Raw genomic sequence first — 22,029 nt, 5'->3', positions numbered from 1 at the left:
TAAAAATTTGTGTTTTAATTAATTTAATATTTTAAGAGTTGTGAATTTTGAAGGTAAGTTTGTACTTCCAAACGCTGATTTTTTTGTTATATCAAATATCGACCCAATATGAACAGAAATCAACTTTAGAATGAATATTTATTCAATTTTAGGCTTAAAACTGGTCAAAAAATGACTTGTTAAATTTATCAGCGTTTTTACTTCCAAACGCTGATTTTTTTGTTGTATCAAATATCGACCCAATATGAACAGAAATCAACTTTAGAATGAATATTTATTCAATTTTAGGCTTAAAACTGGTCAAAAAATGACTTGTTAAATTTATCAGCGTTTGCACTTCCAAACGCTGATTTTTTTGTTATGGAAATCAACTTTAGAATGAATATTTATTCAATTTTAGGCTTAAAACTGGTCAAAAAATGACTTGTTAAATTTATCAGCGTTTGCACTTCCAAACGCTGATTTTTTTGTTATGTCAAATATTGACCAAATTTGAATGGAAATCAACTCTAGAATGAATATTTATTCAATTTTAGGCTTAAAACTGGTCAAAAAATGACTTGTTAAATTTATCAGCGTTTGCACTTCCAAACGCTGATTTTTTTGTTTGTTCAAATATCGAATGAATATTTATTCAATTTTAGGCTTAAAACTGGTCAAAAAATGACTTGTTAAATTTATCAGCGTTTGCACTTCCAAACGCTGATTTTTTTGTTATATCAAATATCGACCCAATATGAACAGAAATCAACTTTAGAATGAACATTTATTCAATTTTAGGCTTAAAACTGGTCAAAAAATGACTTGTTAAATTTATCAGCGTTTGAACTTCCAATTTATTTATTTTTTTTTCAATTTTTTCATTAAAATTTTTATTATTTTTAACAAGTTGTCTTTTAAATAAAAATATTAAGTTATTTTACTCAATAGTTTGACGTAAAAAATATTTCAAAGATTAAAGAAGGAAACACATTTAAATATTTTTTTCTTCTTTTCTTTATCGAATAAATATTTAAATGTATGCTAAGTATAATTCTAGAAATCTCTTAAATTTTCTCTTTTATTTTATCCACTTCAAGTGAGTTTTCAGTCCAAACGGAGTCCAAACCATTTTATTTACAAAACGATGTAATTTCTTTTGAATGTAAAAAAAAATCTTATGAAAGAAGTACATTGTTCTACTTTAAAAGCCTTTGTAGCCATTGTTATCAGGAATGTTGCAACGATTTCATGCACGAATTGTTTTATTTTACTCATTTCAAAGAAAAAAAGGTCACGTGTTTTGCCTCGTTCTTCAAACAATACCTTTCTAAATCCGTTTTTTGCTGCTTTTATAATTGAAAATAATTCTTGGAAACTAGAAAAATTAAACATGGCTAACGTTTCATTCAAAATTTAATTTCCCGCCACATTCGAGAGAGAGAAAATTTTCCTGAAAATGAGAGAGAAAATCGTTCTCACCCTCATAAACATTCCTTAATTCAATCATTCCTTTTGTACATCATTTGTAACAATAATATTTATTTTTCTTATCACTTGCACTTATCAAAACACATCGCATGAACATATAGCCACAGACCCATACAGCGACACGATTTTGCCGTAGTACGCGTGTGCACCACCTCCCGCCTCGTCGCCAGCCACCAAACGATCACATCGTAAAAAGCTGTTAAATACAATTTCCTTTCATTCATGTCTTTTCAGTCTGTTTACAGCATTCCGCAGAATCAGATGTTGCTTCACGTTGGCTCCATCGCCGAGAGATAAGAAGATATTCAAATAAAAAAAAATATTCCAAATAACCGTGTGTGCGCTTATATTCGAAAAGTTTATCTATCCCACACACGTAATAGATTGCCGATAAAATTTTGTTAGGCGACATTCTTGCCATATGGTCAGTCCTACATTCATTCACCGTTTGACCGTTTTGTGAAACCATCCAGTTTTGATACAATTTTTAGTGCTTTTTTCTATGAAATAGCAAAAATTTATAATTCATTAAAATAAAAAAAAGTGCAAAAAAATATAAAAATAAAAAAAAACTAACCTCAGAGAATTGCAACAAAAAAAAAAGAGGAAGAGAAACTGTAATCGTATTAACCTCATTCGCGCTGCAACGTTGATGAGCTCCTTTGATAACTGAGGCAGTAAAAGTGAAAATTAACGTTATTTATGATGATGGCTCGAGAATATTAATTCAAAGACATTTTGAAAGAAAAAAAAACTAGCAGAAAAATATGAACAATTGAAGAGTTCAAGTAAGTGGACGTTTGACACGAAACTTTGTGCGAGTGAAATAATAATAAGATCCAACTCATAAAGTTTTGAATAGTTTAACATCTGGTTCAATTCTCACTGTACAAACATTTCCTTCCTTCCTTGACACCGCCTTTGCAACAATTTCTTTTTATTTTTTTATTTCTTAGTATTGCGTTTTGTTATTTTTCACTTGATCTAGCTATCTGGACGAACTATCATTGTAATTTGTCAGAGAAAAATAAATAAAAGGATGGTGCAAGTTTCTAAGAAATTACGAGCGTCTTTGAAGTTGTTGCCATATTTGAAAGAAAATTTAAAAAAAAATAAATTTTTGATAGTTTTCTTCCGTTTTTAGTTCTTCTTAGCTGAAAGCTTTTTCAGAGAGATTTAATACAGAATTAATTTTTCAAACCTTGAGTATTTATTTTAATAAAATATTAACAATAGCTACTAGGTAATTAATCTTTTCATGTCTTTTCTCCTACACTTGATTTTTAATTAAACAATAAATTAGGAAACTACAATTTGAACAATTGTTTCATATTATTTTGAACCTCATAATATTCAGAGGTAAAAATTAAAATAAATCATTTTTTTTTTTTTTATAAATTAATTTGTGTAATAAAATTTTTTAATTAATTTAAAAAATTCCGATTATTATTTTATTTTTTTCATATTTTAGAATTTTAATCTTAAATTAAAATATTTATTTGCTAATTTTAAAAATAAGCAGAAATTTAAAACTTTTTATTTCAGAAATTAATTTTACAAAAAAAAGTTAAATTTTTAATTTTACAATTATTTTAAACTTTTTAATACAAAAATATAATTATTTTGGTCCAAAAATTTTTAAATAATTATCGGAAAATTATTTTTTTTTTGTTAAATTAATTTCTGAAATAATTTAATTTTTTAAATTAAAAAATAATAGAACAATTTAATTAATTAATGCCAAAAAAATTTATTTAATTTTAAATATTTTTAAGACATTTTTCAAATTTTTTTTGGCCTTAAAAAGTCACCAAATAATAATATTTTTATTCATTATTTCTTCTTGTGATTTTCGGAAAAAATAATGAAATAATGTGAAAATGCCCTTGCCTTAGAGTAAAAAAAAATAGTAAAAGATTGTTTTTATATTACTAATTAAATTTAAAAAAAATGAGAAAATTATTAAAAATTTCTTAATATTTTTTTTCCAAAATTGATAAAAAATTGTCTCAATATTGAGGCTTTTAATTTTTCCCTTTCTACTTCAATAACTAAGTTCAAAAAATAGCAAAAAAAACTCTCGTTATTGGAACATCAAATTGATTGATGGGCACTACGCGCCACACAACACAAACCGGCATCAATTCCCATAAACAACCATTTGACGAAAAAAAAATCCTTGTAAATCAAATTACGATTCGTGACACGTAAATATTGTTGTTTCGACGACAAATCGTCTCCATTACCTGTCTTAACACATAAAATATCGAACATACATCATTTCGCGCATTTGAAAATCCACCACGATTCTGGTCGCTTTCAAAACGGAGCAACGAAGAAAAATTGCATTGCAACGACATTATCGTCGCTCCATCTTAATCGAGATTTATATTTTGTCAGAACATGACCTCACGTCTTCTTTATTTTGTGTGTGTTTGTGTAGGAGGAGATGTCTCAATTTTCGCATCCGAAGAGAAAAAATAAGAAAATTCGACAACAACAACAACAGAGATAATTTTGATTTGTCTGCCATTTTAGCGACACGTGTAACCAAAAACTCAATTATTCCGATGATTGAAGTCACAAAAAAAAGCGATCCTGAATAGAAAAAATATCGTCTCAAGTTAATTATTAACAATTTTCATGCTGCATTCATTTCATGTTATTATTATCGTCATCCCGTGCGAGTGGCTTTGTTGTTGTTGTTGTCGTCGTTAGATTTCATTATTATTATATTATGTGTATAATTTGCCTCCTCGTATGTCGCTTTTTTTTTGAGTCACTGACTCTGTGTGATGAATGGACAATGTTGTTGTTGTCGTGAAACGGAGAAGCAACGGAGAGAAGCAACAGACACATTAGTGCTAAATTACTGTATTTTCTTCCTCATTGGATATTGGTTGACACTGTGACATTCTCTTGTTTTATTGGAAGGCAAGGCGACGGAGCGAAAGATCATAACATTATATTATGATGACATTATTACTTCTGGCTTGACTATGATTACAATTATGTGATAAATGGGTGTCCTGCTACTGCTGTCTCCGATAATATTTGCATTAAATGTTATTGTTTAGTTTACGTTCAACAAGTTTTAAAAACAGCTTCTGACAATGTTTGACTAATGCAAGGACTTGTTATTATTAATTGTTGTCACTTGGAAAGTTAAAGGGTTTTGTGTGGATTTCATGCAACCTTAATTTGATTGCAATTAGTGTATGAAAAAGTTTTTTTTTATTTTTAGAAAACCAAAAAACATTGGTTTTGTCAGTTTTTTAACGACAATTTTAATTAGAATGTGACTGCGGGAAATGTAAAATAATTTAAATATTTTTTTTTTTTAATTTATATTTTTTAATTTTCATAAAAAAATAAGATTAAATAAAAAACGTAATGATGAAAAAAAGAAATTAAAAAAACGTAAAACTTTTATAAATTTTTTTGTTTGGATTACCTTGGACAAGAAAGTTTTTTGTCCTTATCACGTTACAAAAATTAATTAAATTAATTAAAAATAATTCAAAAATTTAATTTTTTATGTTTGACTAAATTTCTTCAAGGATTAAATAAATAATTTAATCCAACGTATAAAAATTGAACATTTTTGTTAAAAAATTAATTTATAACGAATATTTGTCGGCTCATTTATATCTAGCCTAATAAATTAAATTAAATTGATTAAATAAATTTTTAATTAATTTAATAAATAAATTAATTAAATAAATATATTAATTAAATAAATAATAAATTAATTAAATTTTGAATGAGATATAAGTGCTTTAAAAATATTAAAATTTAAAAAAAAACTTGGTAAAATCATACTTATTTCAAAATTGAAAAAAAAAATAATATCTAATAAAATTAAAATTAATCAATGAATATTTTTAAAATTATTTTAATTTTTTTTATTTAATAATTATAAAAAATTATGGTTTTTTAATTTTTGTAAATTTTTCAAAAATAAAATAAAGTCTTTTTTAGAAATTTAGTTAATTTCTAGTTAGTTTTTTTTAATATTAATTTTATTTTTTTATAATAATAAAAATTCAGTATAATTTTAATTTAATTCAATCCACTTCTTTTTCATAAATTTAACTTTATTTTTAATTAATTACATTTTTGAGCTTGCTGACCAAACTGTACGTTTGGGAGCATAAGTTTCATGGTAAAAATTGATGTACTCGAGACGACAAACAATCCTGGTGAACAAAAATTTTAAAATTCAAAACTTGAAATTTTGACCTTTTTTTCGCTACGTGAATTTTTCCCAAATTTTGCGATAAAAATTTTTTAAAACTATCATAAAATTTTTAAAAATAAGGAGAAAAAAATTTCGCCTAAGCAAAAGTTTTTTCTTTTTTGATGGACATCACGATAAAATATTCAGTTTTTTATTTCTACTACTGTTTTATGAGAAAAGTGAATCCGGGATTTTGGTATTTTTTAGAATGGAATGCACCTTTTATATTTTTTTTCACTTTAAAAGACTGGTTTTCACAGAATTAAAATATTATTTTTCAATTTAAAAAAATATCTTGACTTTCCATTAAATTTTATTACTATTCCTGGATTTATTTTCCTTTTTTATCATCCAGGGTCTCCATAACAACAACACAATTTGTTGTTTAAATAGGCAGAGAAAACACATCTCCTAGCTCATTTTTTCTGCGAAAAAGAACCCAAGAAAACTAATAATAATTTCCTAGGTATCTCAAACTCCCACGCAGCCACAAACAAAACTTTTTTTTCAGATTCCATTTAAGTACTAACTTTTCTTCTTGTTGCTAATATTATCTCGTTGACGAGTTCCAATATGCTACAAATGCATTAGGTACATTGCTTACTTCTTTTTTTCTCGATGGATTCAATAAAAAAAATCATAAACCTCCATCGAACTTCATATTTTATTTATTTTGATTTAAAGGCATCAACAAGTTGCGAGACAAAAGAAAACTTTTAACGAGGAAAGTCGTTGTGAGAAACCAATTACCCGAGATTTGCATTAGGAACTGCGTATTACAGGAAAAATATAGATCTTAATACATGGAATATAAATATAAATGAATGGAGGCGCCTTATATCCTGTGTAAACAAAATGCTGTGTGTGTTGTTTGCTCTGTGCATGTTTGTCGCGCATACACACAAAAAATATAATTGAAATAGGCAAAAATCCTTAATTTGACGAGAAAAAAATTATTTGGGAGTTGTTTGGCAGTGAATCTGGGTTAATTTTAATTATTGTGATTATGTTCAACTTGTTTACAAAACAAACTTTCGAATGGAATTCGTTATCTATTGATGCTCTTAATTGGAAGCATTGTAAAAATTCGTGAATAGGGAAGTGGAAATGTTTTTTTGGGATGAGTCAAGAGCGACATTTGCATTAATCAACTTGAAAAAGGTTTGAAATTTCGACAGGACTAACGTGTTTCCGCGTAAAATTATTTAAAATATTTTGAAATATTTCAACTTAAGCTAAAGCTTGAGTAATATTATTCAAAAATATTTTAGCTTAAGTTTGAGTAAAATTTTTAAAAATATTTCAACTTAAGCTTAAGCTTGAGTAAAATTATTCAAAAATATTTCAACTTAAGCTTAAGTTTGAGTAAAATTATCTATAAATTTTGACTTAAGCCTTAAGTTTGAGTAAAATTAATCAAAATATTTTAACTTAAGCTTAAGTTTGAGTAAAATTATTCAAAATATTTCAACTTAAGCTTAAGTTTGAGTAAAATTATTCAAAAATATTTCAACTTAAGCTTAAGTTTGAGAAAATTTTTAAAAATATTTCAACTTAAGCTTAAGTTTGAGTAAAATTATTCAAAATTTTTTGACTTAAGCCTTAAGTTTGAGTAAAATTAAAATATTTCAACTTAAGCTTAAGTTTGAGAAAATTTTTAAAAATATTTCAACTTAAGCTTAAGTTTGAGTAAAATTATTCAAAAATATTTTAACTTAAGCTTAAGTTTGAGTAAAATTTTTAAAAATATTTCAACTTAAGCTTAAGCTTGAGTAAAATTATTCAAAAATATTTCAACTTAAGCTTAAGTTTGAGTAAAATTTTTAAAAATATTTCAACTTAAGCTTAAGTTTGAGTAAAATTATTCAAAAATATTTTGACTTAAGCTTAAGTTTGAGTAAAATTATCTAAAATATTTTGACTTAAGCTTAAGTTTGAGTAAAATTATTAAAAATATTTTAACTTAAGCTTAAGTTTGAGTAAAATTATTCAAAAATATTTTGACTTAAGCTTAAGTTTGAGTAAACGCATCAAAAATCAGGCCAAAAATTCAAGCAACGAGAATTAATTTCGAAAATTTTTTCATCATAAATAATTAATTCGACAAAAATAATAAAATTTAAAGTACAAAGCTACACGTCTAGACTCCAAATCTCTTCCAAAAAAGAATAAAATTAATGTCAAAAAGGTAAAACATCACTCTCTAATCCCTAATTAATCAAGATATTATTTCACTTTTTTGTTAATTTTTTTCCACCTTTTCCGAAAATAAATCAAACTTGATTCCGTCCATTTTATTGTCACAAAAGTCAACTTTTGAGTCACGTCAGTTAATTTGTGGTCTCCTAATCCAATATTTAATTACTAATGAAAACGGGCTGTCTCACAATCAAAATAAACATGTAAACTTGTTCCGCAGTGCTTGGCGCTGAATGGAAGAAGAACAACATTTACACGTTACTTAAAATGTTTACTCAGAAGTTTAGACAAACGTGACGTGACATGACGTTACAGCAATTATTGCCTATGCAGGATGATGTTGTTGTGTTATTTAATGCCTGCTGCTCGAGAAAGTCAAGAAACGTTTACATAAATTATTACGTTAGCAACGCGATGGATGTTAAGCAACAACCTTGAAAATGCTTGGCTCGAATTTCTGTCATTTAATGCCGTTAAATGGACAGATATTGTGGCGAAAATGGAACATGATCTCATTTTTTTTCACAAATTTAAACCAAGAATGATGCATTTTTGCTTCTTTATTGTGGGATCTGTAAAAATAAAAAAATAAAAGAGAAAAAATGGGCGATGACTAGACGGCTTTGAAAAAAACTCTTTTAAACACAGACTTTTGAAAAAAAAATAAATAAAAGAAAATTGGATAAGATTTATGATTGTCCGTATCTCATGCACTAAATTGAGCGTGTAAAAGCATTTTTCACTCGTCGTGATGCTTTGACGTTGATACACTTGGACACGATAGCCATTTATAATATTATTTCACTCGTATAAATCGTAATAAATGACGAGAAATTGAAAATAAGACAATATTGCGCGCTGCCAAGTTCGCGTGACTTTTCGTAATAAAATTAAGGAGATTACATTTTCTCATTTTTTTTTTGTAAATGAAAAAAAAAAATAAAAGCGAGATAGTTTTTTATTCTACTTTTTGTAACTAGGTCTTGGTTTTGTTCTTGCATTTTCTGTGATAAAAGTAAAATAATGTGAAAGAGTTCAATGTTCAAGAAAGCTTTTATTGAGGATGAATTTTATTGCATAAATTTTAATGAAAGTGCCAATTTTATTTCATTCATTGGATTATTTTGTCCGATGAACTCAAATAAAATTTCTGAATACAAAGCGATAACAATAAAATGATAAATGCAACGAATTTTATTGTTCAAATCTGTACTTAGCAACCACAAATTCACAGAATCTCATAATAATGAGTTTGGTTTTCATTCATTCCACGAAAATTTGTGTGTTATTCATGATGATAAAATTTTGTTTCCAAGAGAAAATAAATCAAATTCACTCTAATTTGATAAGTTTTTATTGTTTTTTTTAAGTAAATTTAATTTTTGTTAATTATCAGATCTGTTTTTAATTAATTAAGTAATTCAAATTTTATAAATCTAATTTAATTAAATTTTAAAAAAATATCTTTAACTATTTTACAACTATTTCTTACCACAAAGGTCAAAAAATATATTTTTAAGATTTTTAAATTAATTAATTGAATTTTAAAATTAATTTAATTTAAATTTAATTATTAAAAAATTTATTATTAAGAAATTTATAATAAATTTTTAAAGAAATTACACAAAATTCTTGATATAAATTAAACGATTTTCAACATTTTTTTAAAGTTAAAAATTTTTTAATTTAAATATTCTAAAATAATACTTTGATAAATTTTTCAATTTCTTAATTTAATTAATTTTAATTAAATAATTTAATTTCTTATTAAGTTTTCATTAGGTATATAATTTAGGTATATAATTTAACAGTAAATAATTTTAATTTTAATAAAAACCTAAATAATAAAAAATAATTTAAATTAAAAAAAAAATATAAATTTAAATTAATTTAATTTTAATAAATTAATTGAAATTAATTAATAAATTGTGATGAATAAATTTAAATAAAATTAATTTAATAAATTAATTTAAATATTAATTAATTTATAATTTTTTTAATTTTAATTAATTAAATTTTTATATAATATTCATTTTATTTTTTTATATTTTTTTTTTTAATTTAAAATAATAATAAATATTTTTAAATCACAGTTTCCTTTAATAGCCACTCAATCTATCAAAACTGCAACATCTAACATTTTACAAACTTTGTGGTATAAAAATATCGCATACGTGTCTAATTCTACCCATGTTGTTGTCAATTTGTCTTGTGATTCTGTTAACTTGAATACCTAATCAAATCTGCTCCGCACACCACATTGAGTGCACTGCTTTTACTCACTTCACTAACTTTCGTCGTAAGTGTGTCTCGTTCTCTCTCCCACTCTCTCTTGTAATTTACACAAGAAGAAATTTATTCTTCGAGTTCGTGCAAATATGATGATGGTTTTATTCATTTTTACACGTCTCGAGTGTCAACCTCTCATGTATGGAGAAAAGTTGTTAGGAAATGTCCCCATTACATTCACTTCTCGGAAACCACGAGTTTTATTAAATAATAAAAAAAAATCCCGAACGTTATAAGAAAAGGTTTTATGAATTTAAATATCTCGAGTGTTGACAACGTGTTTGTGCAAATAAAATATTCAGCTGAGATTCATTCAACTTTGCCACCTGCCTGCCGCCACCGATACCGGCGTTCTTATTAAACTTTTCCAATTACTTTGTGCTAAAGTAAATTTTGAATTGAAGAATCTTCCCGGAATTTTAAAATGGGATGTTTTTGAATAATATCAATGTTGACTTTTTTTTCGCCAGCAATAAATTGTGATTGACAGTCGAGTCAACAAGCATGACAAAAAAAATATGTTTTTGCCACAATTTAATGCGTCTTTTATGTAAAAGACTACCAGGAAAGAATTTCTTTTGGAATTTTTCAAATAAGGCGAATAAATATTTTTATTTTTTTTCGACTCCTTCGATTTTCTAGAAAAATTTTAGGGGAAAAAATCGAATATAAAGTAGGAACATTTTTAAGTATTTTCGATAAAAATTCTTAAATAATTACAAAAAAAAAAAAACAAAAAAAAAATTTTGTTTCCACAAAAATCAACAAAAAGCGGGCTAAACTTTTTTTGAAGGACATTTTTCATTAAAATTTACATGAAAAAAATTAATTAAAAATAAGTGATCAAATTATTTTTTATTATTTTAAAAAATTTTAATTCTAAGTTTTTTTCTTCATTAACGACTTTCAAATTTGAAGATAATATAATTCAAAATAAATTAAATATAAATAATCACTTTAAAATTAAAAATATTTTTTTTAATAAGTAATATTTTAAAAAATTTAAAAAATATTTTTTTCCCTCATTAAAAGCCTCATGGGACAAAAAACAAGAATATTAAATAAATTCGCTTATACAAAAAAAAAATATAAATAAAAAAAAAACGGAAACTAAATTCTTGAAAAAAAATTTCCAGACAGATGTGCGTGTGCAATTTAATCCGCTCAAATGTCAGCAAAAATTTTTCCGAGTAATTAAAGTCACTAACAGGTTATTGTGTAATAATTTTTTTAAAAATTTGATTGAAATTTACTTTCAGTCACACACGAACTTTCTCAACTTTTCCAATTATTTTTGCAACTGAATTTTGTTTGAAACGCCTCGAAACAATGCCTCATAACAAAATGCAAAATATTTCACGAAATATTAAAGTTTATTAATTTTATTAGTTATTTTATACCGACAAGCACGACGCACTTTCTGCAAAACCAAAATTCGATTATTTACCTTTCCAGAATAAATATTTTATGCTTATCAATGGAAGTAGGATGCAAAATAAAGTGGAAAAATATAAAAGTGTCTCCGCCAGATATTTTATTCAAAAAAAGAAAAAAAAAATATTACCTGCGTCATTTGTGTCAATTGCACAATGCAAGAGATTTTTTTATGTATGTAATAATATTTTTTTTTAGTTTCCAGACGATACATGGAAAAACTTTTATCATTTTAGATAAATACACAAAACATTGACAAATGACATTTTGATATACAATGTATGAAAAATGTTTGAAAAATTTCTAAAGTTCTAATGAAGAGTCATAATCTCAATTTTGCACCACAAAAAGTTCAAGTGACTTAAATTCTCGTATGTCGATTAAAAAGTTTATCGTTGTGAAATTTTCTGTCCTTGAACACATTTAACATACAAATAGACGACATTTTATTTGATTATCCGATAAATGTTGCAGAAAAATGTTCATGGCCAATAAAATGGAATTTTCCCGAGTTTATCTCAAGATTATTTATGATAAACAGAAGGAAAAAAAATCAATTGAATCCACAATTTTATTATTACCTAATGCAAAGATAATCTCTTGCTCAGTAGATTTGCATTGAAGGATGACGTTGTTGTCATTTTCGCATGAAATTGTGTTTGTTTTTTTCTCTTATCGAGAGAAACGTGGCCAGTGGCAGATTGCGTCGTCAAGTAACCTCGGTCTCCTTGAACTTTTGCTTTGATACTTTTGGTATTTTTAAGTATTCCACAGCTTAGTCCGTCTCACCAGGAATCCTCTTAACGGCAAAGTATTTACATTTATTGACAAATTTGCTCGCTTTCAACTACTTTGTTCTCTCTCACTCTCCCGGTCTCAGTTATTGCCTTATTGTACCTACAATTTAATTTATTCAAGCTGTTTTTGCTAATTGACTTTTGCCATCATGCGTGTGTTGATTCAACAACGAAATATAGCCTCAAGAAATTGCAGTGTGAAAATTTTTTGTATCGCGATTGTAATTTTTTTGCAGTTTTTGAAAAAAAAAAATAATTTTGACGAATAATAAAACGTAAAAATTATGGGCAAAAAAATCTTTGACTTAAACTTAAAAAATAAAATTTTCAAAAAATATTATGACTCACCAAAAAAATTAAAGCAGGGCTGAAAAATTTTTAAATAATTTAATGTGAAAAATTGGCTTGGTAAATTGAGAATTAATCAAAAGTTGATAAAAATTAAAACAAATTATTATTTTTTTTTTAATTTTTAAATTTTTTTGATTTTTTGTTTATTTTAGAATGAAAAGAAAATTAAAAAACCACATTAAAAATATAAAATTTGGGAAAAGTTTCAAATTTTTTAAATTAAAATTTTAAATCTTAAATAAAACGGCATAATTTTTTGAAAAAAAAAAATGTTCTCAAAAAAATCGAAAATTTTATTTACCTAATAAAAAAAAAATAAATTAAATAAATTAGATTAAATTAATTAATTTTTTTGAGAAAAATTGTTTTTTTTTACAAAAAATTATGCCCTTAATTTTGATTTAAAATTTTAAATTTAAGTGAAATTTTAAAATTAAGTGATTTTTTTTTGAGATCAATGCTTTTTTAAAGTTTAAATCATTTTTTAAGTATTTGCAGTTCATATTTTTTAGTTCCAAAATAAAAAAATTACTTAAAATTTCAAGAAAAAATCATTTTTCTCTCAAACCAACTTTTTTGCAACACACAAACTCTCTACAAAACCGTATAATATAAATTTATTTATATCTTTGTACCATATCCTTTACAGGAAACGATCGAAAATAATTGATTGAAAAAGTAAATTGACTCATCACAGCGAACTATCAACATCAACGCAGCATCACGTATCACGCAGAAATTACATCAAGAAGTGGTGGCAAGGGAAAATCACAGAAAAAAACTTGTATTGACGATTATTACATGAAGTGAAGCAACTTTTTTAATTGAAAAAAAAAACAAAAAAAAACATGGTTTTCATTAGCTCAGCGATATTGGGAGCCGCAACAGGCACCGGTAAAAAATAATTAAATTGATTTTTATTAAAATTTAATTCAACTTTTTTATTAATAAAATAAATTTAACCTGAAGGACTTGCACTCATGGTTGCCATGATGATTGTCGTGTACCGGTATTACGTTTATCGTCGCAAAGGCGCCGAATGGGAGGAACTGGACCGGCTCGAAGAGAAACGAAATGCGAGAAAAGTTCAACTGTTACAGGTAAGCTCTTTTTCAATTTATTCGAATAAAACGCATCTAGTGGCGGGTTTTGAAAGCAACTTTTTATGGCAAATGGAAAACATGCGCGCAACAAGTGGTTGATTCGCTATAAAAAATCATTTCAGAAGCTTTGAGGAACAAGCGAGTAGTTGACATATAATTGTTTACTCCGCTTTTCACGTAATTCGTTGTCAGTTGTTTTGTCACTCAATTATGGCGCAATAACAAGCCGAAAAATAATATTTACAAAATTTTAGACACCAACGCAATGCCACGTTGTCAAAAAAATTAGATTTAATTTTTTTCATTATTTTTTCTTCTTTTTTTTCGTGAAATTGACCTTGTCGTGGGTTTTATAGCATTCGTAAACAATTCCATAGAAAAATATTGAAAATTGCTGCGGAACCGGAAAATACAAAGAATGTTTGTTCAGTCAACCGTTCAACTGGGTCAAGCACCGTCTTCGTCAAAAAAATGATAATTTTCATATTTTATTACATTGTATAGTAAAATGTTTGCCTTTCAAACCACATTTGACAAGAGACCATGCGAAAGAGGGAAACTTGATACTTGTGTTTTTACCCTTTTTTGTGTACGTAAGGTACCAAAAGTAAACAGAGGGGCGATGAGTTTTGCACAAAACTTGATCTAACATTCGGGCTAAAGTAATAAAATATCTCGTAATTATCTTCTTTATTACTTTTCTTCGGGTTTTTTTTTCGCATGTAAAAAGGGAACGTTCGCATCAATCAAATATCATTTCTCACGTGAATTCGTTGTGAACATGGAATTATCCACCTGAGAGGTAAATAATAATTCGGTTCCATGTAAAACACACGAGAAAAATTCGATGAATTACTGCGAAACAGGGAAAAAAACGAAAGTTCATCGATCGCCAATGCGGTTTCATGAGATAAATAAATGAATGTTTTTGTATTAAGGCGAATATATTTTTCTTCCATTTTTTGAGAGGATGATTTTCACAAAAAAAAAAAAATAAGGACAAAATAAAAAAAAATGTAATTTGGAAATTTTTGACATATTTTAGAATTTTTTGAAATAAAACTCATTTTTTTAAAGAAAAAAAAAATTAAATGAAAAGAAAAAATAAATTTATTTCAAACAATTTTTTGTTAAATTTTGTTGACTATCTTATAAAAAAAAGAAGAAAAACTTTTAATTTTAAATAAAAAAATTTAATTTCGCAAAAATCGATAATTTTGGTTACATTTTTTTATTTCAAAAAAATTAAAGCAACTTTTACAGAAAAATTCGTTTAAACTCACCATTTTTTGCATTTTTTATCAGATCATAAGCACTGCTGAATGCCATGATTGCAACAATCGTTACCAATACCATTATTGCATTTTTTTTTCAAATATTCAAACCGTAACGATGTATCATGACATTTTTCCATATTCCGTATTTTCGTATCCAATCTCGTTCAGCAATGAATTCATTAATTTTTGAGTTTGCTTTGGCTTACAGGAGTCAGGCACACAAATTCTATCCAAAAATTGATTTTCATCGGAAATACTGATGGGCAGTAGACAATATTTTGGACCAATTCTCGAAAATGTATTCAAACATTCGTCAAAATTGACGTAGTCAAAGTTGTTTTCGAGTGTTTTTTGTGGAAAAAGTGCATTGGAGTCAAGCATTACAAAGAAATTTTTTAACACAAGAGTTTTTAACAAGTTGAGGGATAATTTTTACTCAAATTTGTCAATACTCGGTCAAAAACTCGAGCTGTTTGTGTCAATTCTGTCGCAAACTATCATGTCATTCCTCGATAAAAGTATCTATTACAGAAAAAATTGTACCATTGATACTTTTGATCTTCTGTTTTGATGACGTTCGTAACTGTTAAGCCTTTAAAAAAACTCCTTTATATCAAATGGTGAAAAATTCTCGTCTTTGTCAACAAACTGAAACAATTTCAAACATTTTTATCATTTTTTTTACTAAAAGTCGCTTTAATAATTCCATAAAATGTTTTAAATAACAAATAGATTATTATTGTCATTCTAACAAGAGCTTCCAGTCCATGTGGTTTTCAAATATTGATTAAAATGTTTATTTTCATTATAAAATTTTAATAATTTAAAATTAACTGTCACATAATCCTATTGTGCAGATATATTTCATAAAAATTTTAAGTAATATCATTTTTTGATTATAGAGCTGTTCAACAACTAATTAATTATTTATTTTTGTAAAATATTTTGAACAATTAATTTTAAATGAAAAAAAAATCAAAATTTTAAAAATAATTGGAAATTTTTAATTTTATTTTACTCATTTTTCTTTTAACTAATTAAAGTTGATTAAAATTTTTATTTTAAAATATTTCTTATAATTTTAAAGAAAATAAATATGTTAATAAATAAAGAATATTATATAAATAATTTAAAATGTTTACCAAATATAAAGATTTTTTTCTTAAACATCATTTTTACTTTCTATTCTCTTTTATAAAAAATTCCTGAAATATAATACTTCACACAAAAAATAAAAAAAAAACAAACAAACACATATTATGAACCTTAACACTCATCTTTTGTTGTGATTCAGGTGAATACACTGGTTCACATTAAAGTTCTTTTGCTTCGTTTGCTACTTTAAATTATATTTACTCGAAAAAATATAAAAATAAATATATTCGCATTATCATAAAATCAAAATTTATACGACTTTGTCTCTAAAACAACTCGTAAAACAAAAAAAGGAGAAATGTGATGATAACAAGCTATATTGTTAAAATAATATACATAAATACATACCATAGAAACGAGCGATGTTGAAAAAATATGACAATGTTGTGATACGAGACGCTTTTGCTTTTCAATACTTACGGAAAAAAACAGCTTTTATGAAGTAAAGTGCCAAGTCGAATAACTAGCGACTGTAAAATTAAAACAATTAATTAAAATTATATAATAGTAACTTACCCGTAAACTTCGTTTTACTCGACGATTTTTTTTTTCAAATAACTTTAAATTATGAAATTAACTCGATTTTCAATAAAAATACATAGAATAAAATTTGATGAGGTATGCAATGAATTTTACATGCAATATTTGAAAATATTTCTAATTTTTAACGAGATTTTTTGTAAATCATCTACTCTAAAACCTTCTTATTTATAAACCTGACACACTGCAAAAACCTTCAAAGAGATTCAAATAGTAGAATTTGAGTTATTTCGTTACAAAATTTGTATGGAATTTTAAATCTAATTCGAAACTGAAGGTTCATACAAATTTTGAAACGAAATAACTCAAATTCTGCTTCACGAATCTCTTTAAGAGTTTTTGTAGTGTATCATAATTGGCTATTAAAAGGTTTTTAAGCATTAAAATTAAAACTGTGCATGCAAAAATTCGTGGAAAATCAAGAAAATAGCATGTAGAATTCATTGCATACCTCATCGTATTTTATTCTATTAATTAAAAAAAAATGCGCAGATTGCATAGTTGTAGGATTTTTTTCTATTTGAACTTTAATTTTATGAATAGTGCAGTGTAAATTGTACGTTCATCATTATTTTTTTTCAACACAAACCCAACTCATTATTCTATCCGTTTTTTCTAATCATATCCGAATTAACAGAGTCCCGAGATTCCTGGAATTAATTTGCAAAAAAAACGGGATAAAATTCTCATGCATTAATTACTCGAGTAGAAAAATTGTTTTGAACAAAGTTTCCAACAGCATTAAATCATTTTATAGGAGTTTCTCAACATAATTAGCCGATTTCCCGGAAAAAACTTCCATAGCATAAAGTGAAAAGTATAAAAAAAATATTTTTAGTGACTTTGAAATGTTTGTACGCAATCTTCAGACACCTTGACTTCTTCTTCTTCTTCGTTTTTTTCTTCTTCTTCTTTATATAAGTGCTAGACCGAAGTAGTTATGAACATTCTTTTGTTCAGTGTTCATAAACTGTGATGATGAAGACGAAGTGAAGAAGAGAAAGAGAGAAGGAGAGAGTGAAATATTTACATTCCGTTCCTTCCAGGGACCTGTTGCAGCCGAAAAACTTTTATTTATTTCAAAAAATGTGGTTCAGTCATGTCGTTATTTAAAAGAGAATTTCTTGCCAATTATTTAAAAATGTTCTTTGCGTTCTTGTTTTATTGTAAAAGAGAGCAAAGAAAAAAGAAACGAGGGAGATAAATGAGCCTGTTGCTTTTCCTTTTTTTTCAACATTTTACATAAACATCTCGAATACAATTTTTCGTACTACTTACTATGTAATGTTTTGCTTGCCTGCCGTCTGTATAGACAACGTGCGACTAATAAATGGCTCAAAAACACAAGCATATGGCATCCGATGTTATTCTTGATTCTCGCTTTCCTTTCTGCCATTACTTTACGTACTACGTTTACCCATGCAATAACATAATAATATTTTCATGGTGATTCGTTAAAAATAATGATACGCAAGCGCATGCAACAGGCTGTGTTACCTACGGAGGAGCACAAGGTTAGATGAGATAAAGCACATTTTAATATACCTGAAAATACCAGGCGTCTCCATTTTTACCCGAATAAACGTGTTTTTTGTACGGGATTCGACCTTTTTCGCTCCTGTTACGCATCTCAATTCCTCGTGAACTGCCGCTTACGTTCAACAATTGGAAATGGGGACGCCTGGCACGCAACCAGTCTCTCAACTTTCTCTCGTGGCACGCTCTCCCCCCGTCTTGTATATAATGTACCACAACATTTGAAAAAGAAAAACAACGTCCATCGAGCAGTTCATTCGTCTCGCAGAATCGGTAGTGAAAGGATCACAAAAATAATCAAACGTAAAAAATTAATAAATATTCGCACATTTTTTTTTTCTAAAATAAAATTAAATAAAATCGAATGTAATTTAGTGTTAGTAATCGTGTGTTATTTAAAAAAAAAATAATAATAAAAAAAAAATATTGAGTGCCCATTTTTTGATCACCGAACTTAGAAAACTTCAGTATTATAAATGAGTGTGAACGGACAACAGTTAATCATCGAAGAACGAAGAAAAAAAAGTGAAAAAAGTTAAAATACAATTATTATACATAATAATAGTATATATACTAATATTAAAGTAGAGATAAACAAGCAAAAAAAAAATATTATAAAAAAGTGTGTAAAGTAATGGAAAAACTTTTCAATGTCGTTCAATGAAAATTAAATTTGTGTTTATAGACATTTTTGCAAGAAGAGCAACAACAGGAGGTGACGACAAAGATTCTTCGATATTATTTATTACGATCGTAATTCAACTTTAATCAAGTTTAACGTATGTTGTAAGCTCGTACGACGTCGCTTGTTTGGTTTGCTGATGATGTGCATCAAAAAGTTAAATGGGGGAAACATAAAAAAATATCCGCAAACCATTAAAAGCGAAAAAAAAATAATTTTTCTCTCTCTCTTCGACGACAATGGCGATGATGATGGTGCCGTACAATAAATTAAATAACAAAAATCTAATTAATATAATCAACGCTTGTCTAATAATAAGATATATGTCTTTCTGCGATTTTAAATATACATATATACCCAGAGAGGAGAGATAGTGTACAAAAGTATCAGTTTACGCACGTAATGTACATATAATTAAATTTTCATCTGAAAATTTCGTCTTATTTTGCGTGCTTGGGTGTGTTTGTAAAGATTTCTCTTTTTTTCGGCGTTCCATCCTTGGTGTTGAAGGAATATACTTAAGTAGATGTATCGTAATAAATGAGCTAATTTAATTGAAATTTAACGGCAACAATAGTCGTCTTTATTATTATTTTGTATGCGCGAAGGAAATTTCGGGTACATTTAAGATAAAAATTATTACCTTCGATGGTATGAAAAAAAAAGGTAAAAACCGTTATTCATGAAAAAAAATTAATCTCTGGATGATTCGATCCTTGACGTAAGGCAAAAAAAAAACTAATTTTTAATGATGTTCTTGAGACTGAACAGGCGCGAAGGGTCAAAAGGGCATTGTCTTTTTTTTTTGGAAAATTTTCCAAGGTTCTTGGAACAATATGGCTTTTTTAGGCCCTTTGAGTTCAAAACTAAATTCCTCGAAGAAAAAGGAAATCTTGAATTTTTTATTTTAGAAAATTTAGGAAAAAAGTCAATTTAAATTTCTATTAAGAAAAAAATAATTTAAAAAATTTAATTCTATTTTTTTATTAATTTTTTAAAAAATTATTATTTATTAATTAATTAAATTAAATTAGTTAACCAATTATTATTTAAAATTAAAAAAAATATTTTTTAAAAAATAAAAAAAAATCTTTTCAAAAAAAATAATTTCTCAAAATTTTGACAGGCATTTTTTTATTTCATTTTTATTTTTTTATTATTATTATTTTTTTTTTTTGAAAATGAAAAATAAAAAAGGCAATATAAAATATTTAATTATTTTTATTTAATTATCAAATTTATATTGAATTTATTTTATAATTTATTTAATTCGAATTTAATTTAATTTAATTTAGTTTGATTTACTTAAAAAAAATAAATAAATAAAAAATAAATTATTTGAAAAAAATAAAGGCCTTTATTTTTAATCTCTATGTGCCTTATAAAAAAAATTATTTCGTCCCACTGGGATCCCTCGAGATATTTCTGTTTAAAGTTTTTTTTATTTGCCTTCAATGTCTGCTAATTTTTTTTTTTGTTGAAATGAAAATTTATACTATGAAAAAGGTTTTTTTTTGCATTAAATCAAGATAAATTTCTCACATTAAAGCCTTTGAAATATTTTCATCAATCACTTCGCACCGTCAATGTAACATTGACTGTAAAAGTCTCCCTGAAAATCAACACACTTTCAATAGAATTGCACTGATTGAAAATTTACATGAGTTTCTCCAACACAATTCAAACTGACTCGCAAGCAGGGCAACAAAAGTGCTGTCATCATCAACATCATGAATAAAAGAAAAATTCAAATTTTCTGACGATGATGCACACTGGCAAGTCTTTTGTAAACATGAATAACTCAGATTTTATTATATTATATTACTTGTGCAAATACAAATATTGCACACAGAGAAAAATCTATTGGAATTAGGAGAAAAGAGTGTTAGTTGCACGTATTTCAACTTAATGTCAAGCCGATTGCAATCCTCTTCCCGCAATTTGTCAATGGGGAGAAATTTCGGTTCAAAAAACTCGCTGCGAGAAGAAAAAGTTGTGTGAAAGTCATTAGAGGTAAATGCCGCCGCTGCACAAAGCCCCCAATTTCACATTAATTTTTCTTAATGACGTTCTTTATTGTTCCCCTCACCACAATATCACTAAATATTGTGTATTAAATGCTTAATCTGGGTATTTGATCTTTCTTCGTTCCTTTGTCGCTCTCGCCTTTGTGTGCGCACAACGAGAAACCAACAGGTGTGAATACGTTCTTTGTTCTTTTCTCTCTCTCATAATTTTGCATGTTTCGGGCGTCTCAGAGGGATTTACTCATGCAAAATAAGCTTTGGTGTGTATTGACTAACCAACCACCGTTAACAGATAAAAACTGTGAAAATTTCGATTTCTCAGATTAAAAAAATAAAAAGTTGGCAAAAAATAAATTTCTTATAAAAATTAAATTCAAAATAATTCATTGAATTAAAATTTTTATTTTTTAATTAATTTTATTTTTTTTTTCTAAAAAGTATAATTTTTTGGAAAAAAAATATATAATTTTTGTTAACTTTAAAAAGTAATTATATGAAAACACAGCAAAAAAAATTAAGTCAAAAAATCTTTAAATCAAAAATACAAAAACTTAAATTGCAATTTTTCTATATATTTTCAAAAAAAAAAAAATAAATAAATAAAAACTAATAATAGATTATAGGAAACCAAAAATTAAATAAAAAAAAATAAATAAATTAATTAATAAAATATTAATATAATTAATTAAATTAAAAAATTTAAAACTTAATTTAATTTTAAGTCAAAATAATTTCAGCATTTTATTTAAATAAAAAAAAATTGAAAATCTAATTTAAAAATTGATTTTTTCATTATAAAAAAATCTAAATATAAAATTAAAAATAAAAATATATTCTGAAATATTAATTTTGTACTGAAATTTGTTAAAAAAATACTACCAAATTATTTTTTAAGGTAACTGAAAATTCATAAAATTAACAAAATATAA

The 22,029-nt window shown here is 26.1% G+C and overlaps 1 protein-coding gene across 2 annotated transcripts in view; it reads left to right on the top strand.

The window, feature by feature from the left end:
* Positions 1-1,769: 1,769 nt before the first annotated feature.
* Positions 1,770-22,029, top strand: part of LOC134826893 (synaptotagmin-6) — a 40,719-nt gene continuing 20,459 nt past the window's right edge. Inside the window, exons 1-3 of one of the 2 annotated variants that reach the window (XM_063839396.1) lie at positions 1,770-1,894; positions 13,430-13,674; positions 13,750-13,880. In XM_063839396.1, coding sequence (XP_063695466.1) covers positions 13,629-13,674; positions 13,750-13,880 — 177 coding nt within the window. In that variant the 5' untranslated portion in view covers positions 1,770-1,894; positions 13,430-13,628. Of the gene's footprint in view, positions 1,895-2,099; positions 2,259-13,429; positions 13,675-13,749; positions 13,881-22,029 lie in introns of those variants that run through there. The other variant, XM_063839395.1, reaches the window with a different exon arrangement.

The sequence above is a fragment of the Culicoides brevitarsis genome, chromosome 1 (genome assembly GCF_036172545.1).
Source record: "Culicoides brevitarsis isolate CSIRO-B50_1 chromosome 1, AGI_CSIRO_Cbre_v1, whole genome shotgun sequence".
NCBI lineage: Eukaryota > Metazoa > Arthropoda > Insecta > Diptera > Ceratopogonidae > Culicoides > Culicoides brevitarsis.
This window is presented reverse-complemented; position numbering and strand designations above follow the sequence as displayed.